A 21,491-nucleotide genomic window follows, 5' to 3' on the forward strand; every position below is an offset into this window, starting at 1 on the left:
TAAACTCTTATTGCACTTTAGTCCACGAGCATCGAGACGGGTAAAGTTTAACCACACCTCGGAGCACGTTCTCTCCGACATCTCCTCCGTGGAGTGAAAGAAAATGTGGAACACATCATATTACACTGCAACATGTACAAAACAGAGAGGTAAAAACTAAGAGACAGGGTCAGAGAGGCAGGATAGAGAGTGGAGCCTGATGGGGACACTGGGGACAGACGGTGAGGGGGTAAGAGCTACCAGGAAGGCTATTCTTAAGTATTTGAGTGAAACAGGATTGATTGCAAGAATTTAAAACAACGTAAATACAGTGGTATTATACATTACATGTTACTTGTTAGACGCTTATATCCAAAGTGACTTACATACTCAATACTGCGGGCAATCCCCACAGGAGCAATTTGGGGTGAAGTGTCTCAGGGACACAACGACATGCTGACTGCAGTGGGATTTGAACCTGTGCTCCCCTGATCCGAAAACCAACGCTCTAATAATCCACTGCGCCACAGCCTCCGCTGGTATAATTCCACAAGTGGTGATAGGATGATAATGGTGATACACACTCTGTACACTAGGTGGCGGTATGCACCTTAAAGTTGTTTGCAATCCGCCTTTAAATCGAGAGAAGAAGAAGAAGTGATGCACCGGAAGTGATGGTCACGCTCTTTCTAATGGAACCAGATCGCGTCTCGTGGCTTCTCTCGTGTGTTCTCTCGCTACATCCATGGTTCTCTCTCGGTGTTCCTGAGGAAGTGTGTGTGCACAGCTGATCCATCCATCGTCTGTGTGTCTGGATGAACCTCTGACTTTGTGCTCTTTCTTCTGAAGCCTCTAGCTCGGACTCTAGAAGCTAGCTTAGCATACTAGCTTAGCATGCTAGCTGGTAACACGCTAGCAACACAGAGTGAGAGAAACGGGAAGTGGTGATTTAGTAAACACGAGTGTTGTAATGCTCTCGTTGTTGAAGCAGCGACTCACTGCGGCTGCTGAAGACATCTTTGTTCTGTTTGAAAGAACGATAGCAGAGTACGAGGAGGAACTGTCTCGTTCAAAACAGGAGAACGAGAGACACCGGAAACTACTGGACGCTGTTTTACAGCCTCAGCTTCAGATCCACAGAGCAGGTCTGTTCCCTCTTTATTCACTCTCTCTCACTCTTTAGACTCTGTATTAACTCGTTAGACTCTTAACCTGTTAAACCCCGAGCCTGTTTTTCAGGTTTCAGGCTCGAAAATGACATTCCCAGAACAAATGACTAACTTCACTTCTAAAAGGTTTATATGAATAATTGTTGTTATCAAAGCAAGGTTACATCTGTGAGTTGGATGTAGAAGTGTCAGAATCAATATAGATGTTTCGGTGTTAGAGTAAATTCAGATGGAACATAGCAAAAAAATGTAAATTCCTGTCTCCGCCTAAAGAAAACCCATTACTTATAGTGAAGACCAACCTTGAATGATGGGTTAGTAGCCTAAAAGCTTTAGGAATCCAAAGTATAACATATAAGTACCCTGTATCAAGATTGAGGCAAAACAAGTGATATTTGACCTTTTTAGAGAGGTTTATGAAAATAAAGTCCAGGCGGAATAAGCTTTGGGCACATTTGGTTCCATCAGTGCCATTTGACCTTTTTCAGGTACCAGACTATACAAATCATTGTATTACATTGAATCATCACTATAGGTATTCATTCCACCCCAAAAAACAAAAAAACAAACAATATTTAAGTAAGTGTAGGTGTGTGTGTGTGTGTGTGTGTGTGTGGTAGCTGTGTGGGCATGTGTAGGTGTGTAAGTGTAGCTGTGTGTGTATGTAACTGTACCAACGCGCTATACAATAAAACTACACTGTAGGTCATTGTGTGTAAGTGTACTTGCACAATAAAAAAAACGGAAACATAGGTAACATTTGACTCCAACTGGGGCAGATTGATTTCAAACATTTTACCAACACAATGTAGGTTTGTAAAAACAAACATTTTACCAACGTACTATACAATAAAATCACACTAGGTATATAAAAACAAGTATTTTTTTTAAAATAAACACTCAAAACGTTATACCTACCTGAACTTTATACCTACCTGAATGTTCCAGTATTTAGGTCGTGCCACTCCCTGAAACAGTTCTTTTTGACAGTGAAGCACAGAGGGACCTGGCACTTCCTGCAGTACACAGGTGTCTTCACCCTTTTGAGTCCAGCATCTAGGCACCTCCTGCAGTTCTTCCTGACCTTGGTGGCATCTTCTCCATAATACTCGGGCATGTGAGTGGTGGAGGAGGAGGGAGTGGTGGAGGTGCAGGGCCTTCAGCAGGGCCTTCAGCAAACTCCAACAATTCTGCAGCAAGCTGCTCCCTGAAAGTCTTCTGGGTGTGTGGCTTTGTCCTGCTGGGGTCACTCCTCATCTAACAAATGTGGAAAAACAAAGAGATTAGATTAATTCACTTGCTTATACTTGTAGGATAATATTGGACTATAAATGAATAATATTACACCAAATAAATAAGTAAACACATGTATATTCATTCACTGGCCATTCATTTAGAAAATGTAACTCCAAAAAGACAAGTAACACTATTTAGCATTTTGCCTAATCATTCCTGTAGCTTCTTGGCTAAGCTAGCACTGTGACGCAGTTCCACCAAACACATAAGTAATATATAAAAACAGAGAGATGACATACCTTTCCCGTGGTGGAAGTTCAACATCCGAGTCACTACTGTCCGGATCCAGGTCTGGCTGGAGGAGATCTTCATCATCCGACGAAGAGTCATCTGGTATGATCATAGCCCCGCTATCGTCAGCTAGCATCTCTAGCACTCTAGGCTGCGTAATGCGTAATGGAGCCGGAGCGGGCGTAGTTTATACTACGCAGGATCCTATCTTTGGAACCCATTGGTCGATTTGGGTGATTGACACCTTTTCTGAACCGTTAGAGCCAATAGAATCGAGTGACAGTTAGTAAGTCCCGCTAAACACTTACGTCAAGTAGAGAGAGGTTTGCGTAAACAGCACGTGAGACAGCATTAGCTCGGGACTGCGAAACTTTATACCTACTCTGCTGCCATGAATGTAATGATAGATTATCAGGAACAATTCTAAAGTGACTAAGAGACATTGGATTAACTTTAAGCAGCGTTTTTATTCCCCTTGAACAAGAGCTTTGATCACAAAACAGCAACGGTAAGACATAATTATTGTTATGGTTTTGAAAACTGTTGTTTTTTTTCTTCTCTGTTCTGGCTGATATCTCAGTGAGTTTGTGTCCTACAGTGATGATACTTATAACAAAAATAATCTGTGGAGTATCAGCTTTCAGATGATATGTAGTTTGTGCAGAAAATATTAAAGGTCCCATGTCATGCTTTTCCGGTTATTGCCCGTCCCCTTGTGTGTTATGAAGGTTTTTATGCATGTAAACAGTCTGCAAAGTCAAAACCCTCAAAGTACACCCTGTAGCGAGTAAACTCTAACACAGAAAATACCTCCCCCAAAAGCCTCGTTGGAGATTTCTCAGTTTCCATTGTTTACTTCCTGCCCCGCGTGACGTAGCTGCACCGCGTGACGTCACTTCTTCTGCCAGTCGACCATATTAAGTGTCGTAAAACCTGCTTCTTTTCAAAGCTCTATCCCGTCATGTCGCGGAGGGTCTGTTGCCTGTATTGTGTGGAGAAATCCACAATGTTTGCAGTACCGAAGGCAGAACCACGACGAAGTCAGTGGTTGACATTCCTTTTTAACACTGTTCCAGCTGATTTACCAGCCGGTACTGTTGTGTGTGCGCGGCATTTCACGGACCAAAGCTTTAAAAACGTAACAATGTTTAGCTTCGGACTTGCAAAGCTTATATTGGAGGACGATGCTGTTCCTACTTTGTTTGGACCAGCGGGAGATTCTGGTACACAACCTGTAAGTATTCATTGTGGTTTGTGTATTTATTCTGTTTAAAACAAACAATGTATCTATCACGACTGTGTAAATGCTATGCTATGCTAATGCTATGCTACCGAGGTAAACACGAGGGCTACCTAGCATTCCCAGACCTCAACACCGATGTTAGCACATGGCCTTACATGTATCTCATAGCAGGAGAATGTCTGCAAACACACACGAAATACTCAGACAGTATACTTTAACCGTACGGTCAGTAATTACAGTTGCCGTTCGTGTATTCTACCGAGCTACCATTAATAAGCTAAGCTAGAAGCTCTAACATAGAGATGTTATGAAAAACATTGTTTTCATGCCAGCTACAATGAATGACCGAACGTAGCAGACTATCTGTAGAACATTGTAATTGTAAAAGTGTTGCTGTTATGAAATTGACTGTTTTCCTCGGATACACAATTAATTGTATGAATACTATGTGTATCTTTCTTAGAGTACATCACAGCAGGAACACAATACCAACTGCTCCAGTACAGTCGGATGTCAAACAGACCGTCCACAGACTGTTTGTGTGGGAACTCAGAGGGTTGAGACACGGTCTGTGGGAACACAGACAGTGGAATGTAAAGTGTCCGCCATTTCTGTTGCTACACAGTTGGCCCGGGGAACACTGAAATCGGCACACGTGAGAAGCAAAGGTAGACTATAACACTGACAAATCACAGATGCATTACCTTAATTGTGCTTTTATTACATGTACAGCACTTGTGCTCGACCAAAAATCGTTTTTAAATGTGCTCTATAAATAAAACCTTATTTGATATTATTGTATATCACAGAAATACTGTTATGTTGACTACAAGAAATACAGTGCTGTTTGTAGTTTGTACATTTTTCATGAATTAATCTGTCAGATGTACACAAGTTGTTGGCCTTTTACAATGTATTAGTGTCTTATCTAATGTACATAGTATTTATGCACTTTTCCCTTTTTATTAACAGGCATCCAGGCCACGGTGTCTTTCAAAAGTGTTGGCACTAAAACTTCCACCTACACAGAAATCCCCTTGTCCTCTACACCAATAAAGGGCCCAGGATTGGGACCTAGCAAGAGACCTCGACTGGAGTTGACGAGGAACAAGCAGAGACGTCGACAGAATTTGAGGAGACTCTGGGTTCGAGTTACCACCCTGATGATACTGTAGAAGAATGCGACGTATCTTAAGTTTGGTACATTTGGTACACATTACTATTACTGTTTTTCAGAGTTGAAATCTAAAACTTATTGTTAATTTGTTTTTGTTACATTAGACTTCAGACCCGATCCACGCATCGTGACGTAAAGTACATTGTTTTTGAAAGCTGCCTCAGACAGCTGTTTGAAAAATGTCCGGTGTGTAAGACAGACTGTGATGTCCAAACAAGAAAAGTGGGGACCTATGTGGCGTTCACACAGCGTTGTTCAAACTGCAGTTTCTTCAGAAAATGGGAGAGCCAGCCCGTCATCGGAAGTACCCCGGTTGGCAACTTACAATTATCCGCTGCTACATACTTCACTGGGGGTTCCTTCTTCCAACTACGAAAGGTATTTTACCATCTCTAACATCTATAGCATATGAAAAATGACAGCAGTGGACTTTTTCAAAAACGTTTCCTTTTTTTCTATTTATTCATAGATATGCAGAGCCATGCAGCTGGAGATCATCGGGTATGGGACCTTCAGGAGGCATGCTAAGAGTTACCTGGAGCCTGCTATTATCCACAAGTGGAACACTGATCAGCAGCAGAATTTCGATAATCTACAACAACAGGGGGGAAAGGTCGCAGTTGCAGGAGATATGAGAGCAGACTCTCCAGGTAAGCAGAAACAGACAAGACAGTCTAGTGCCAGAGTTACTGGTGTATATTACAATTCATCTACTTATCCATTGAAGTTCGGTTGAAAAGCCTTGAAACCTCCTGTATTATATTTTCTTCAGGACACTCGGCTAAGTTCGGGAGCTACACACTCATGAACCTGGGAAGCAACACCATTCTGGACTTCCAGCTTGTTCAGGTGTGATTCTCTTTCTGGGTGCTATGATTTTAGGCTTGCTGGCTGTTGATGCATGCTTCTGTGTATTTATGCCCTATTTGTTATTCCCCAACAGAGCAATGAAGTAGGTGGTAGTTACCACATGGAAAAGGAGGGACTCAAAAGATGCCTAGATCATCTGGAGTCAAAGGATTTGGCGGTTGAGTACATTGTGACTGACAGTCATCCGCAGATCCAGAAGTACCTGAGGGAACGCAACATCGAACAATTCTATGATGTGTGGCACTTTGAAAAAGGTATGTATCCCTATATGTTGTAATGGAAGAATACCAAATCAGAGGCACTGTCCTTTGTTAAGATATTCCTTTGTTTTACTATGCAATTTATCCTGAGCTTCTAATCAGCAGCAGACATGACATAATGTCTGAATACATTCATTATATCTCCTACAATTTGGCCTGCCAGACCACTTGATCACAGCACCTTTTCTCATTGTAAATTACATTTCACTCACTAATCCTAGGATAATGTGAGTACTCTTTAGAATGGGAATTTACAGTGATATGAATATGTATGGAGGTTTCCTGGCTATGAAATGTTTTCAGACAGAAGGGTGTCGCACTGACAGGCAATTATCATATGTATGTTATGGTTGATGTAGAGGAAACTTCTGTGTAGCTATGCAGTGGGAGTCACCGACTCAGGAAGGAGACACGGGAAGAGCAGTAGCTTTGATGTCAAACACATGATGGTTTATTTGGAGTTAACGGCCGGAGGATTCACATCACAAGTCCAAGAGTCAGAGGTTCTGACTTCACGGTAGAGTTGCCACGTCAATTCTGAAGAACTCTACCCCAGACCCATGTATTTAGCTAGTTCAGAGAGCATCATCAACATGCTGCATAACAAGATAGAATGATAACACCTCTATCAGCTGACGCCAACAGGCAGGAACAGGGAGACAAAACATTGAGAGCACAGCAGCCAAGGTTACAGGTGCCTGGGCTCAGTCAGGACAGTTTGAACTGATACACTGGGTCAAAGTTATGGGCCTTGGAAAATATTTCCACAACAGTTTCTTCCTTTTTATCAATTTTGATAATCTAAAGTTTCTTTCTTTTTATCAATTTTGATAATCTAAAACCCTTAGTCTAATAATATTTAGTTCAATACTTAAATCAATGGGAATCTTCAGATTTGAGTGTGGACTTACACAACATCAATTACATCAATAACAATCACATTAAGATTGAAACATTCAATCACAATGATTGATACAGCCAATCATAATAGGAAAAATCATCTCTCATCAGTGTTTGATCATCCTTTGTCAAAAGCATAATAATGAACACACATAAAACACAGGTGCACAATAGCAACAATATTTGTTTTAAACTTATATCTTTTATCATTTACCATTAGTTAATTTCATTCATCAAACTATAAAATCAAAACCAGCTTGCCGCTTTAAAGATTTACTTCAAGGCAATCACTATTCAAAAGCATTTTAAAACTCAGGATCGTAAGAGATCCAGCTAAACATTCACAGTTAGAGTATAGAATTCACACTGGTGATTTGATCAATCTGTAATCTGCAAAAGTGCAGTGTCCTCAATTTTAGGATTACTTTTACGTTTACTTAAATACGCTTTAGTCAAGAGTAAGGCACTTAGTGAAATCAATACCTTCATTTTAGTCAAGTACATTGTTCAAAATCTGAAAAGGAAAAGTTAGGCAAATATTCAAAGACGTTTGTAAAAACCTGGAAAGGAAGGATTAAACATTTTTAAACCTTGAATTATTACATTTGTAAATGCTACCACTGATCTGTACCAAATTAAGTCTATCAAGTATTCCTATTAGCCATACTTACCTGAGCTACTTATGGTACTTGGAAAGGATTCTTCTGTGTTTATCTAATGTTGAGAATATCAATTTCTTTAAATTATACTTCTCTAATTTGAGGATCAAATATGCTGCATAATTGTTATATGAAATATTATAAATATTTGTTTTGGGCCAAAACTGAAATTAATCCAGTACTTGAAACATCATTGTAGGTCTTTCTATGCATGGATAATACATTAAAGAGTAGTGTTGTTAAGCCTGATTGCTGGATTCAAATCCACTAGAGTGCATGTACCTATCCAGAGGGGAGCCAGAACTTGATAGAGCTTGTCGCCGCACAACCAAACGTAATCTTGTGGCGAGCTAAACCCCACATCACTGGGCCAGGCCAGTTGTATTGCTCACGGTTGCGTTGTCGTTTTCCCAGGCGAGCCGTCATCACGAGGTGGGAATGCTCCATGGGGTGTGTGTGTGTATTCCTTCGGTCGATTTTGTGACACGGACAGTCAGACTCCGCACACCGGTAACACAAACGAGGAACCAGAGAGCATATGGAACCGCTCAGCTGGCACTTGCCTGTGACACCTTGTGTGTAGTGTGTTTTGGTGTATGTAGTGCAAGTGTGGTGCAAGTTGGTGATTAGGACACATCACTTGTTGTCATCCACTTTTGTTGGTGACTAGGACCTTGCAGTGGCTGGCGTGGACCCACGTAGCTCTCTCTCTGACCCTTGGCCTTCAGAGCTGTCCTACTGTAGTTATTGGGTTAACACTTGATAGGGATGTTTTCCTGAGTGCAGACAACTCAAGGTAATGGATTAGCACATTATCATTTAAATACAAAAATAGGATAGGCCCCTCAGAATTATTTGGGAGCCTTCCTGAGACATGCACATGCATAAATGTAAGGTTTGTGTTAGTCATTTAACATGCAAGAATCATAAACTCATCAGTCCAAAGTAGAGAAATGTTATTGTAATGTAAAGGTGAGCTAGTCCCTGCGGATATCACCCCTTCTCAATGATTCTAAATGTTATATTAATTCACCATTTACCGTTTGATAACATATTAGTTTATCAGAAATATGTTCCTCTTCCATAAAACAGGTTTGAGAAATAAATGTTCCAATATAAAATCAATTACTCAATATAATTGACTCTTCCCTCCCTTTTCTTACATATGTCTCATATGAAATAATAACTTAGGAGTCTATTTAAGCATGGTGTAATCTATTAATCGAGAAGACTCAGTATCACCTGTGTGCAGCTTACAAAAAAACAAACAATTGTGAGAAACATATATTATGCAGGAAATGCATACCTTTGTTAAAAAAACAAAGCATATCTGATTTGGGAGGAAAAGCTTCTTCCCCTTAACATCTGAGTCACTACTGATGGCATGAATGATAGTGGGTGTCTGAGGGTGTTTTTACTGAGAAATGTCAAACAAATTCAAAACCTTACATTTGAAAACAGGTTTGCATTCCTTCTCTTAAAATGACGTTATCATTGGAAACAATAAAAGCTAATTGTTTTGATGTAGAATCTATCAATTGAATTGTTAGAGCAGAACAGAATGGTCGTATTGTAGCCTGAGTACCGTGCAGCCTTCAGTTTCACCAGGTGGAAACATTGTCCATATAATGTGAATACATGTAGAACTAGACATTAAGAGGCCCCTGACATTTAGGCCTATTTAAAAAAATAGTAGGGGCTTTTAACAGCTTGCCAACCTACAGGCATCCTCTGCATAGCAGTATGAATAGCCTTAAAAAAACAACCCACTCTGCGGTAACGAGAGTCATATTTCTGAACCAAATGCCCTAAGTGAAGCCGTTAGTCCCATCTGACTGACCCAAGGGTTGGTGCTGGTGTGACCGGGAGGCTTCCAGGTGTTCAAAGCAGATGTCAAGCTTTCAGTTCATGGCTTGGTGGGGGGAGTGGCCCACGTGAGACAGTATTGTTCAGTCTGAGGAGCGGCATTGTCTCTGGAAGCAGGTAATGGTGTCCATTCTCAGACCAGACCATTAATGTCATTTCATGTAGAGCAGCCATAGCATCTCTGTGACTGCACTCAGAACTGTGTCAGAACTGGGTGATTCTTAGTGAAGCCGTCCAAGGCCATAGACAGAATGGAACCACGTACCAACAAAAGGGACACAAGGTCATCAATGTCTCTCTTTACCATTGGCCTAATTGCACAACAAATTAGTGGGAAAAATGTGGAGCACTAATCCATCATGTGAAATGTTGAGTTAATCTAAATAATTCCTTATGGGTTGAAATCAAATTAACATTAGAACTAAAGTCAGTCATAATTGGACTTTGCACGGATCCGAATCTAAGCAATACACCATTTTCCCAGCTCTGTAATGAAAAGGATAAGAAGATTAGGTACATTACAGGAGTGTTCCACACCCAAACATGCACACTTATCTTATTCTAGTAGAGATTAGAGGACAAGGTCTAATGTTGTGAACAAAATGATCAATTCAAAGTTATTTTGTTTATTATATGTTATGTACCACATTTAATTTAATAATTAATCTTGAATTACTAATAACTTTAAAGAAGGCAACAATTTACAATTTGGATGAAGTGATTACTCATCCAAAGTGTGTGTGTGTGTGTGTGTGTGCTTATCTGCCCAAGGTTTAAAACATTTGGGACAGCACAGCAGTGAGAATGTTATGAGAACCAATCTGTTGTTTATATTAAACTCGAAGGAAGCTAGACTGGAACATTTTAAATAAATCAAAACACTTGCACATTAATTAAATACATTTGACATTTAGCTCGAGCTGGGTTCAATACTTTTCTTTATGGTATTTAAAATCGGGCTCGAGTAGAACCCCTGGATTTGGCTTGCAACACAAAGTGATACTGATCTCTGTAGGACTTGGGAGTGTTATGATTCAAAGTGCCTGTGAAAGAGAGGCCCTTGGACAACAACACCTATTTTGTAACTGTATTTACTTATTTTAAAGAAATTGCAACATTATACTTTTAAAGAATTGCTCAATTAATTTAACACATTTATTATGCACACAATAAAAACTTCAACAAATATATTGATCCTGGCTTAACCAGCAACCTTTACTCTATTGTTCATAAGCTCGGTTTCAGAAAACTTGTCAGTAGTTTAACAACTATTTTAATGTTAGTATTGTCTATGGAGACCAATTGGTTGATACTAGAAATAATTTGAAGCAGTTTAATAAAGAATATTAAACTATTTTTAAAACTGTAATTGAACTTCAACTTATATTAATTACCTGATTCCAGTGGCCAGTTGGAACAGAATAATTAACACCGTTTCCATTTTGCTGCAACAGCGCAAAAGGTTTCAACAACAATTAGTATTATGTCTGAGTCTAGTTCTGTCTTATCTGCTTTGTTTCGGAATGTGTTCAATACATTACGTTTTTATTCATTATTACTATACAATACATAGATTAAGAATAAATGAAACAAATAATACAACATTGTAGGGCTGTGCAATTAATCGTATTTTAATCGCGATTACGATTATGGCTTGCGACGATTAGGAAAACAGCATAATTGACAAAATACGATTATTTTGCTGGGTGCGCTTTCGCCCCTCCCTAAAAGCCCACTCGGCCACGTGGGAGTGACATGTGTTGTGAGTGTTCAGCGCAAGCGAAGATGTCAGAACAAGAGCAGCAACTAGTTAAAAAGAAGGGTCGCGGGGAGATTCCCAGTCGATCGCGAGATGTGTCTAAAAATAGAACAACAATATTCTGTTTTATCGTTAATGTCCTGTAACATAATGTTCCCGTGCCAGAATAATGCACTTGAACGCATCAAAGCTTTGTGATTGGCCGGCCTCACCCCATGTGTCGGGGCGTGGCTGGTGAGCAGTGCACTAGTTCGCTGACTTTGTCCGTGTCAACAGCATGGATGGTCAACAGGAGTGACAGTCCGCACACACACAAGACCGCAATTATGGCAGAAGCAAAAAAGCCCAAAATATATAATTTTCACTCCAAGTGGGAGGATCATTATTTTTGTATCTATTCCAATTCAAAGTCCATCTGTCTCATCTGCAATGCGAGCGTGGCTTTATCGAAGAAGGGTAATTTAGGAGCGGCATTTCAAAACAGTGCACAAACGCTACGAGACGGAATTCCCTCAATTCTGCCCTACGCTCCAAAAGGGGAGGGGCCTGAGAGCACAGCTAAATGCACAGCAGTCCATTTTCACCAGGCCCAACAACAAGAGCAAGGCTGCTACCAGAGCATCTTATCGTGTCAGTCACGTTCTTGTGAAACACATGAAGTCTTTCGAAGACGGCGAAGTTATGAAATAAGCTTTCCTGGAGGCTGCGACAGTAAAAATAACAGCAGCATTTCAACATGTTTTTGATATAATAAAAACTCAATTTAGATACCGTTATTAATCTGCTGTAAGTTTTAGTTTGTTTGAATTTATTCATGATAATTATTGTACAAAATGGTATAAGAATGCAAACATTAAGATCTGTTCTGTTTAAATTGATTATAGTCTATCAGTTCAGAAACTAGTGTTGCTTGCATCCTATTTTAAAGGCATTTCTTTTTATACTCTAATAAAATGCAACAAAAAATGGGTTTGATTCTATTAATGTTGTCTTTTTTATTGCACTGTTGCTGCAGCAGATTACTGTGTAGCTTCAGATCTGAGTTGTCTTATTAGTAAGCCTAATTTATACTTTTGTAGAAACACTATTTTTATATAATGGCAAAGAAAGGGTTCTTCAGAGTCTTTTCTTTTTTTCCTGTGTCATATGTGGCAGCACTGCCACAAGTTCCTCTACAGAGAGGGTCTTCAGTACAGGTGGCAATATTGTCACCTGCCTGCGCTCATCTCTGAAACCAGACCATGTAAACAGGCTGGTATTTCTTGCAAAAAATCTTTAAGAGATGACATGAGCAGCCCTACCAGCATTTGCCATGGTGGCCTAAACATTTTTATTTGGTCTTAAATTGTAGTTCAACATTTATTTCCTGTTACTTCTGGACCATGACGGTGGGCCAGCCTTCAACGTTTAACTGAGTGGAATATGATGAATATGTTTTACCAAAATGTTGGCTATATGTTAAGGAGTTTTCAGTAGGTTGTGACAGTGCACTGCAACATATTGGATTTCATTTATTTTGGTCTAATTTATTTTTATTTATCATATTAATGTATGGTTTTGGAAGTGCGCTCCAACACATTTATTGATCTTGTTTATTGGTAAAATATTATTTGTTTTAAAGTTCAATAAATGGTCAATGAATAATCGTCAAAATAATCGTGATATCAATTATTGACCAAATAATCGTGATTATGATTTTTGCCATAATCGCACAGCCCTACAACATTGACCTAAAACCAGATTTTGCAACCCTGATCTCCTCAGGCAAGTCTCTGAGGGTCTCGGGGCGCAGGACGGGGCATAGGGTTTATACAAGGTCACAAAGATATCTTAACATACCAGCAATACCATTTAAGAATGGATTCTTAAAGCAATATAATCTTATTTTCTTCTTATACCTAGCGCTCATCCTGAACAGTGGGCTTCTTGTTTACATTTTCCCCTGCACTCAGAGGCAGGACATAAAAACACTTTTTATTTTTCTCAGGTCATTTACTTTTGGTGAGATAATTAAAGTTTAGTTCATTTTACCCTGTCTATGGACTGATTAATTATTAGTTGTTACAAAACATACACAAGACGGCGGGACAAACCAATATAGACCCCCCATACAAACAATCAGACAAACAAAACATGAACTCTTAATAAACACCAGCGCGACAGCAAAGCTCTTCAGCTCAATTTAGTCCGGATTTTAGAGATCTTAGAGGGGGTGGGGAATTCTCTCCAGTGCGGCGTCTTCTCACGCCTCACCCTTGCATACAAGTGATTTATCGGTGCCTGAAAGCCGTCCAAGAACGATAACTAGCTTATCCTCTTGCGACAACCACTAGGCTATTTGTTTCTAGTGGCGCTGTGCCCCCCCGATCGGAGCCCACAGACTTTTTCCCTGCCCTTTCTATCCAAACAACAGCTCAGTTGACTGTAGTCCGTACGACCAGCCTATATATACTTGCTATCGAGTTCACCTCAAGGTGAAACACAGTTTGCCTATGCTTGCTTGCCACTACACACCTCTGATCAATTAGCCTATAATTGTATGTATGCACTCCTGACCGCCACCTGCTCCAGAGAGCCGTAGCGCATCGGGTGATGCACGCACTTCGCGCTGGCCCGTCTAACCATGAGAAAAGCGGTCCTAAACAACGAGTGCTTTTAGACCGTCCCGTTTGAAGGACGGTGGTGCCGTGAGTTAAAGCCTATAGGCAATAAGCTGTGACTTTCTCCCTCTCAGCCTGCACTGCTCCAGCCCCACACACACACGGGGAGGTTTTACACACACATGCAAGGCTGCAGCTGGAGCCGTGTTTTTACAGAGAGGTGATGGCAATAAATATCTCTGGCTGCTTATTTTCAACTGCTATGTTTGGCCGCTAAGACCCTCAAAATCCGGCGATGTGTCCAATACAAATCTTTTACATTGCTTTCAATTCACACAGAAGCTCCACCTCACTGATGCCCTTTCTTTAAGGTATCTCTAAACATGAGCTGTGTATGCCTGTATGGCACTTCCGTCCCGAGCAGCATACACAGAGGAAATAAGCCAGGACTGAGTCCCCAGACACTGATCTCCTGGGTTTATCATCCCCAAATGTTCATTAACCAAAAGGAAACGCAGCCGATCAGTTTCACAGGTAATTTTAGGATACCGTCAATCACAGATTCTGGTAAGGCAATGTCCAAATGTAGATTTGAAAATCACACTTACCAGCTCTGTAGATTTATTGGCATCCTGCCGACAACGCCAATTTGTAGAGGAAACTTCTGTGTAGCTATGCAGTGGGAGTCACCGACTCAGGAAGGAGACACGGGAAGAGCAGTAGCTTTGATGTCAAACACATGATGGTTTATTTGGAGTTAACGGCCGGAGGATTCACATCACAAGTCCAAGAGTCAGAGGTTCTGACTTCACGGTAGAGTTGCCACGTCAATTCTGAAGAACTCTACCCCAGACCCATGTATTTAGCTAGTTCAGAGAGCATCATCAACATGCTGCATAACAAGATGGAATGATAACACCTCTATCAGCTGACGCCAACAGGCAGGAACAGGGAGACAAAACACTGAGAGCACAGCAGCCAAGGTTACAGGTGCCTGTGCTCAGTCAGGACAGTTTGAACTGATACACTGGGTCAAAGTTATGGGCCTTGGAAAATATTTCCACAACAGTTGATGATATATGAAGTGTGGAATTTCCACCACACTCTTGAATGTTGTCCATCACAGCACGTCATTTCCACACTATGGCTTGAATATTAACTTGTGCATGTGCTTTTTTTTTTATCAGGTTTGTCCAAGAAACTTCTGAAACTTACACAGAACAAGGACTGTGACACGAAGTTGAAGAGGTGGCTGCGCAGCATAAAAAACCATGTCTACTGGAGTGCGACGAGCACAACCTCGGGGCCGGAGAAGGTGGCAAGGTGGACGTCACTGGTCAACCACCTACAAAACGTTCACGTGCATGATGACCCCCTGTTCCCCAAGTGCACACATCCTGTAGGAGCCGCAAGCGATGCAAATAAACCTTACCTAAAAGGTGGTAAGTTCAATATTTCACTTCCTTCATAAGATCAACAATATAGAATGTAAATATAACATTGTTGTTATGGCAAATTATTGTTGTAATGTTCTAATGTGCTGGTGATTTACCTAATGTCTTTGTCATTTTACTCAAGGCTCAATAACACTCGCCAGAGTTGAAACGATACTCACCAACAAGAGAGTTCTCAAAGATGTGCTAAAGCTAAGCCATCACTACCAGACCTCATCCCTGGAGTCCTTCCACAACTTAATTCTGCGTTTTACCCCAAAAAATGTGGTTTTCCCCTTCATTGGAATGTTGTGCAGGTAATACACTGTATACTTTATTCTGTAGCATCTTATAACACAGTCACTGTTTAGTGGCATGAGGATTTTATTCTGTCATAACACAAAGTCTCATTTTATTTTGCTATTCTATAGGTTGTGTCTAGCAGCAATGCATCACAACGAGAATGCTGGGCGTGACCAAGCGACAACTGCTGCAGGAAAACTTGTCTTCAAATTGGCTTATCCAAAATCAAAGAGGGGAGAGTGTACGGTCAAGTCTGTTAAGAACGACCCTACATACAGTAAGTTGTGAAATATTTGTTTTTGTTTTTATTATTATTAACAGAACTTACATTTCAAATGATTAAAGATACAATGAACAATAAAAGTATTACATTAAATACAAAAAGTGAATAACAATAACAAATTATTTATACAATGCTTTCTTTTTCAGTCTATGTGGATGAGCTGACGAGGCTTGTGTTTCACAAAGTATTTCTGGACCCTACACCCTTTGTGGACGAGCTGAAACGAATCCACGTCCCAGAGGACCTGTCAACTCAATTTGACAGGCCCCCCAAGGAGGAAATGATTGTCAGCCGTTTCTCCCGTTTCCCCCCAAAGGAGGTCGAAATCCTACATATTGTCCAGCCAGATCTGGAAACTCCTGGCGGATCCGGAGCACAACACACGACGGAATCACCACTCTGATGCCTCGCCCTAAATATCCCCAGCACCAGCTTACAAAGCTGCGATACGCAAGATATCGAAAACGCCTATCGGGAGAGGAATGGATGATGTACATTACATTCAAATATAAATATACATTCACACATTTTGTACATTTGTAAAAATAAAGTTTGATGGAAATACTTAGTAGCCTTTGTTTCCTGAATTATTTGCTCCTATAACATTCATATTATATTATTATATATTATATTATTCCTATTCATTCATATATAGCAAACCATGATTTGATTTTTCATCAAACGGTAGTAGTTTATAACAGGTAACAATAACTTACTCTTCTTCCGTTGTATTTGTCAAAGGTCCGAAACTGTATTTATAAATATTGTGGAGATTCTGCAGGGTGTATGGGTTCAAGCAGTTAGGCTCTAGTCCTGGGTGGTCAACCATGCAGTTAATGGGTTCTGGAACTTGCAGCATGCGTGTTGCAACCTATGAAGGTAAGATGTGTTACAAAACACGTTTAGCAATTAAACCAACTATGGGAAAGGTTTACAAAATAAACATTCAATTACTAAGGAAGTAATACAAGTGCATATAATAGTCTATTGACTTGAAAAACATGTATGCTGTATATCTTGGTATATGTGTGCTACTGTTGGTGTTTTCAGCTAGCTGCCGACATAATGTAACTAAGCTAGGCTACCTTTCTTATGCTATTGCAGCACACGTTTTCTCCGTCACTTGGCATCAAAGCGCAGTTTCCACAACGGCACCTAAATAACAACAGTTGTAGGTACATCTGATGACATCTGAAATGTAAGACATATACTAGATAAAAACGTACCACAATGACACTGTTTGGTCTGCTCTAGTGAACGGCGAGGCAAGACTCGCGATTTGGTCTATTCTAGGATCGAACGGAGGTTCGAAATTGTATGCTCCATACGCCATTGTATGCTATATGTAAGCTATCTATTTATCTATATAACTCTCTATCTATCGATTCTCAAATCTAGTATTGCTATGTTGCTAAGTACCCGCTAAACCACTTTACGGCAGATGTCAACAGGGGCAGAGCCTCTCTGGTGGTTGACTAATCAGAACAGAGTGGCAGAGCTGACCAATCGGAGCACACTGGACGCACAGGAGGGTGGGGGCAGGAACTCCATCGAGCCGTTTAGCACAGGGAGTGAAAATACATACTTTACAGAGATAATGTATGAGAAACCAATCTGAGTTTGGAAAATTGCACAGTATTTTTCTATTGTAATATCCCTCAACAATGGTATTATGATCAGTAGAAAGGACCATGCAATGGGACCTTTAAGTTTTAAAGATCGTTTTTTCTAGTTAGCACTGGAAGTAGCATCTGCCCGTTTTAGCTAAGGGCTAACGCTTCTTGTGAGACTTGTGTTTTGTTTCGGTAAAAATGGTTCGTATAGTCAGTTAGCTGAGATTCTTCTCGTTAATCTGGTATAACACATTAATAGGTTTTTAAATATTAAAGGTCACATGTCATGGCCATTTCCACTGATCATAATTCCATTGTTGATGTCTACTAGAATAGATTTATACTGTGCAATTTTCCAAACTCACATTGTTTCGCATACAGCATCTCTGTAAACTACGTGAATTCACTCTCTCCACTAAACGGCTCGTTGCAGCTCTTGCCCGCCCTCCCTGTGAGCCCAGTGTGCTCCGATTGGTCAGCTCGGCCCCTCTGTTCTGATTTGTCAACCACCAGAGAGGCTCTGCCCCTGTTGACATCTGCCGTAAAGTGGTTTAGCGGGTACTTAGCCCATGGTGTTTTTTCGGCTCTGAGCGGAGTAGCAGAAATGAAATGGCGTCAGTAAAGCCATATATGTACGAACCGGAGTCCGACCCTGAGAGTGAAACGGACCGTGATGGACCTGATCCACCGTCCCAAACAAGAATACAGCAGGCGGTTTCACAGTGGAACGTTTTAATTTTGTATAGCTGCTACATTTCAGATGTAATGTTAGAACTTCATCATTTATCTACATCACAGTAACAAGTGTGTCCGCTGACTAACCAAACTTTCCAACTGTTGTTATTTAGGTGCACGTGTGGAAACTGCGCAGTAATGCCTACCGAGGTGGAAAACCTCTGTTGCAGGGATATTAGAAAGGTGACAGTGTAGTGCAGATGAAAGGGAGTCGGGGGCGGTGTGTTTAGAATCAGGTAAAATACATGTCTGCTCTGTCTGACAAGCTAGGAATGACAAGCTAAACCTAAGAGCACACACTAAAGGGTCCATGTGGCAACACTATACCAAAGGTGAATTATGGTCAAAACAGGGTGTCACCACAACAAATACAAAAACACCAACAGTAGCACACAACATTATATACACCATACATACTTGTCAAGTCAATAGACTATAATATGCCCTTTTATTTATTTTACAGTAATTTAATGTTTATTTTGTAAACCTCGCCATAGTTGGATTTAATTGCTAAACGTATTATGTTACAAATATCTTATCCTCCTATAGGTTTTAACACGAAAGCACCAAGTCCCAGAACCCATTGTGTGCATGGTTGACCACCCCGGACTAGAACCAAACTGCCTCAATCCCTACACCCTGCAGAACCTCCACAATATTTATCGGTTTGATTATGGACCTTTGAGGCGTAGAACTGAAGAAGAGTAAGTTATTTTTATCTATAATAAACTACTACTGTATTAGATGAAAAATCAAATAATGGTTTGCTATATATGAATGATCTAGGAGCAAATAATTCAGGGAAGAAAGGCTATCAAGTAGTTCCATCAAACTTTATTTTGATAAATGTACAAATTGATCATGTGTATATATACACTGTATGAGATAAGATGGACCTTTATTAATCTCTGTGGGGAAATTCAGTTGTTCAAGCAGCCAGAGGGTAAGGGTGAAAAACAGGACAGCACATATATGTTATCATCCATTCCTCCTCTTATAGGCGTTTTAGGCATCTGGCCTATCGCAGCTTCGTAAGCTGGTGCTGGGGCTTTTTGGGACGAGGAATCAGAGTGGTCATCCCGTCGTGTGTGGTCCGCCGGATACGCCAGGAGTTCCCTGATCTGGCTGGACAGTACGTGGGCTTCCGACCGCCCCTAGACCAAAACGTGAGACATGGCGGGCTACCACTTCCTCCTTTGAGGGCCTGTCAAATTGAGTGGACAGGTCCTTTGGGATGTTGATTTTATTCATCTCCTCCACAAAGGGTGTTGGGTCCTCAAAGACTTCTTCAAACACCAGCCTCATCAGCTCACCCACGTACACTGAAAAATATAACATTCATATAATAATTAATTATTTGTATACACTTATTCATTTCTCTTTTATTCTTTCATTGTACAGATAATTCAGTGTGGCTATCTCTCTAGCCCTCCATCGTCTGTTGCAGTCATCCCGGTTCTCCATAGATCTGGCCAGTTCTTTGGTACTTTGTGCTATAATAATTTAAAATGTAATTTATATTTGTAATAAAAAAAATGTTGACAACTTACTGTATGTAGGCTCCTTCTTTACAGGCTTTGCGGTGCATTCTCCCCTCCTTGATTTTGGATAGGCCAATCTGTACACAGGTAGTCCTGCAGCTGTTGTGGCTTGCTCACGGTCAGCATTCTCATTGTGATGCATGGCTGCTAGACACAACCTATAGAATAGCAAAATAAAATAAGACTTTGTGTTATGACAGAATAAAACCCTCATGCCACGAAACAGTCACTGTGTTATAAGATGCTACTGAATAAATTATACAGTGTATTACCTGCACAACATTCCCATGAAGGGAAAAACCACATTTTTGGGGGCAAAACGCAGAATCAAGCTGTGGAACGACTCCAGGGATGAGGTCTGGTAGTGATGGCTTAGCTTTTGCACCTCTTTGAGAACTCTCTTGTTGTTGAGTATTTTCTCAACTTTGTGGAGTGTTATTGAATCTTGAGTAAAATTACAAAAACATCACCAGCCCATTAGAACATTACAACTTATCTTACTTATCTTATGAAGGAAGTGAAGTGTTTTTAAATGTTTCACTTGTTATTTGCAATTTTTTTATAAATATTGAACTTACCAGATTTTAGCCATTTATTTTCATCCGTTGTGGCTCTTTCAGGATGTTCACACTTGGGGAATAGGGGGTCGTCATGCACGTGGATGTTTTGTAGGTGGTTGACCACTGACGTCCACCTTGCCACCTTCTCCGGCCCCGAGGTTGTGCTCGTCGCACTCCAGTACACATGGTTTGTTATGCTCTGCAGTCACCTCTTCAACAACTTGCAGTCCTTGTTCTGTGAAAGTTTCACAAGTTTCTTGGACAAACCTGATAAAAAGAAAACGCATGTGAATATTCAAGCAATAGTGTGTAAATGATGTGCTGTGATGGACAATATTCAAGGGTGTGGTGGAAAGAGGGTGGTGGGCAGACAGAAGGGTAAGCACAGCATGTTAATTACAACCATAACATCCATATGATAATTGCATGACAATGGTCAGGGCGTCACCCTTATGTCTGAAAACATTTTATAGCCAGGAAACACCCATACATATTCATATATGCATCACTGTAAATTCCCATCCTAAAGAGTACTCCATTATCCTAAGATTAGTGAGTGAAATGTAATTTACAATGACAAAAGGTGCTGTGATCAAGTGGTCTGCCAGACAGTTTACAATAACAGAGGAAAGACCAGATTAGAGGGACATATAGGGGGATATCATTCATGTCTCTATCCAGACATGTCATGTCTGCTGCTAAAAAGGACAGTGTCTCTGATTTGGTATTCTTTCATTACAACATATAGGGATACATACCTTTTTCAAAGTGCCAGACATCATATAATTGTTCTATGTTGCGTTCCCTCAGAAACTTCTGGATCTGTGGATGACGGTCAGTCACAATGTACTCAACCGCCAAATCGTTTGACTCCAGATGATCTAGGCATCTTTTGAGTCCCTCCTTTTCCATGTGGTAACTACCACCTACTTCATTGCTCTGTTGGTGAATAAGAAATAGGGCATAAATACACTGAAGCATGCATCAACAGCCAGCACGCCTAAAATTACACCC

General features: G+C 40.5%; 3 protein-coding genes across 10 annotated transcripts in view; 2 read left to right on the plus strand and 1 right to left on the minus strand.

Annotated features, from left to right (window-relative positions):
- Window positions 1-617: 617 nt before the first annotated feature.
- LOC117545313 (gastrula zinc finger protein XlCGF8.2DB-like) overlaps window positions 618-21,491 on the plus strand; it is a 30,431-nt gene continuing 9,557 nt past the window's right edge. The window contains exons 1-3 of one of the 4 annotated variants that reach the window (XR_004568811.1): window positions 990-1,124; window positions 4,382-4,586; window positions 4,891-5,010. Coding sequence is in view for 1 of the 4 variants with exons in the window: in XM_034215039.1 (XP_034070930.1) it covers window positions 950-1,124 (175 nt within the window). In the remaining 3 variants the exon portion in view is untranslated. Of the gene's footprint in view, window positions 1,125-3,443; window positions 3,910-4,381; window positions 4,587-4,890; window positions 5,011-21,491 lie in introns of those variants that run through there. The other 3 variants (XR_004568812.1, XM_034215039.1, XM_034215040.1) reach the window with 3 other exon arrangements.
- Window positions 5,063-19,885, plus strand: LOC117545323. 4 transcript variants are annotated; one of them, XM_034215051.1, is made up of 9 exons: window positions 5,110-5,127; window positions 5,371-5,473; window positions 5,565-5,745; window positions 5,868-5,944; window positions 6,039-6,219; window positions 15,197-15,451; window positions 15,588-15,759; window positions 15,874-16,022; window positions 16,175-16,596. In XM_034215051.1, exons 3-9 carry the CDS (start codon window positions 5,577-5,579, stop codon window positions 16,429-16,431), a joined length of 1,260 nt encoding a protein of 419 aa, XP_034070942.1. In that variant the 5' UTR covers window positions 5,110-5,127; window positions 5,371-5,473; window positions 5,565-5,576; the 3' UTR covers window positions 16,432-16,596. The 4 variants fall into 4 exon arrangements, with proteins under 4 accessions (XP_034070944.1, XP_034070941.1, XP_034070943.1 ...); XM_034215053.1 differs by lacking the exon at window positions 16,175-16,596 and adding an exon at window positions 19,778-19,885 and having other exon boundaries at window positions 5,063-5,473; XM_034215050.1 differs by having other exon boundaries at window positions 5,063-5,473.
- LOC117545329 lies at window positions 19,118-21,434 on the minus strand. Of its 2 annotated transcripts, none has more exons than XM_034215058.1 (6): window positions 21,236-21,434; window positions 20,735-20,744; window positions 20,496-20,644; window positions 20,190-20,361; window positions 19,927-20,075; window positions 19,118-19,698 (listed from the first exon to the last, which is right to left on the minus strand). In XM_034215058.1, the coding sequence occupies exons 1-6, from the start codon at window positions 21,387-21,389 to the stop codon at window positions 19,451-19,453; spliced, it is 882 nt and encodes a 293-aa protein (XP_034070949.1). In that variant the 5' UTR covers window positions 21,390-21,434; the 3' UTR covers window positions 19,118-19,450. The 2 variants fall into 2 exon arrangements, with proteins under 2 accessions (XP_034070949.1, XP_034070950.1); XM_034215059.1 differs by having other exon boundaries at window positions 21,333-21,381.

The sequence above is a fragment of the Gymnodraco acuticeps genome, unplaced genomic scaffold, assembly GCF_902827175.1.
Source record: "Gymnodraco acuticeps unplaced genomic scaffold, fGymAcu1.1, whole genome shotgun sequence".
Lineage (NCBI taxonomy): Eukaryota > Metazoa > Chordata > Actinopteri > Perciformes > Bathydraconidae > Gymnodraco > Gymnodraco acuticeps.

Bases quoted from the DNA above. Each gene is read 5' to 3' on its own strand.
- LOC117545323 (XM_034215050.1), top strand. From the start codon at position 5,577: ATGCAGCTGGAGATCATCGGGTATGGGACCTTCAGGAGGCATGCTAAG. The intron at 15,760-15,873 runs GTAATACACTGT...GCTATTCTATAG, and splicing joins TTCATTGGAATGTTGTGCAG to GTTGTGTCTAGCAGCAATGC. The intron at 16,023-16,174 runs GTAAGTTGTGAA...TTTCTTTTTCAG, and splicing joins TAAGAACGACCCTACATACA to TCTATGTGGATGAGCTGACG.
- LOC117545329 (XM_034215058.1), bottom strand. From the start codon at position 21,389: ATGGAAAAGGAGGGACTCAAAAGATGCCTAGATCATCTGGAGTCAAAC. The intron at 20,362-20,495 runs GTAAGTTCAATA...ATTTTACTCAAG, and splicing joins AAATAAATGGCTAAAATCTG to ATTCAATAACACTCCACAAA. The intron at 19,699-19,926 runs GTAAGTTGTCAA...TATATTTTTCAG, and splicing joins AAAGAAGGAGCCTACATACA to TGTACGTGGGTGAGCTGATG.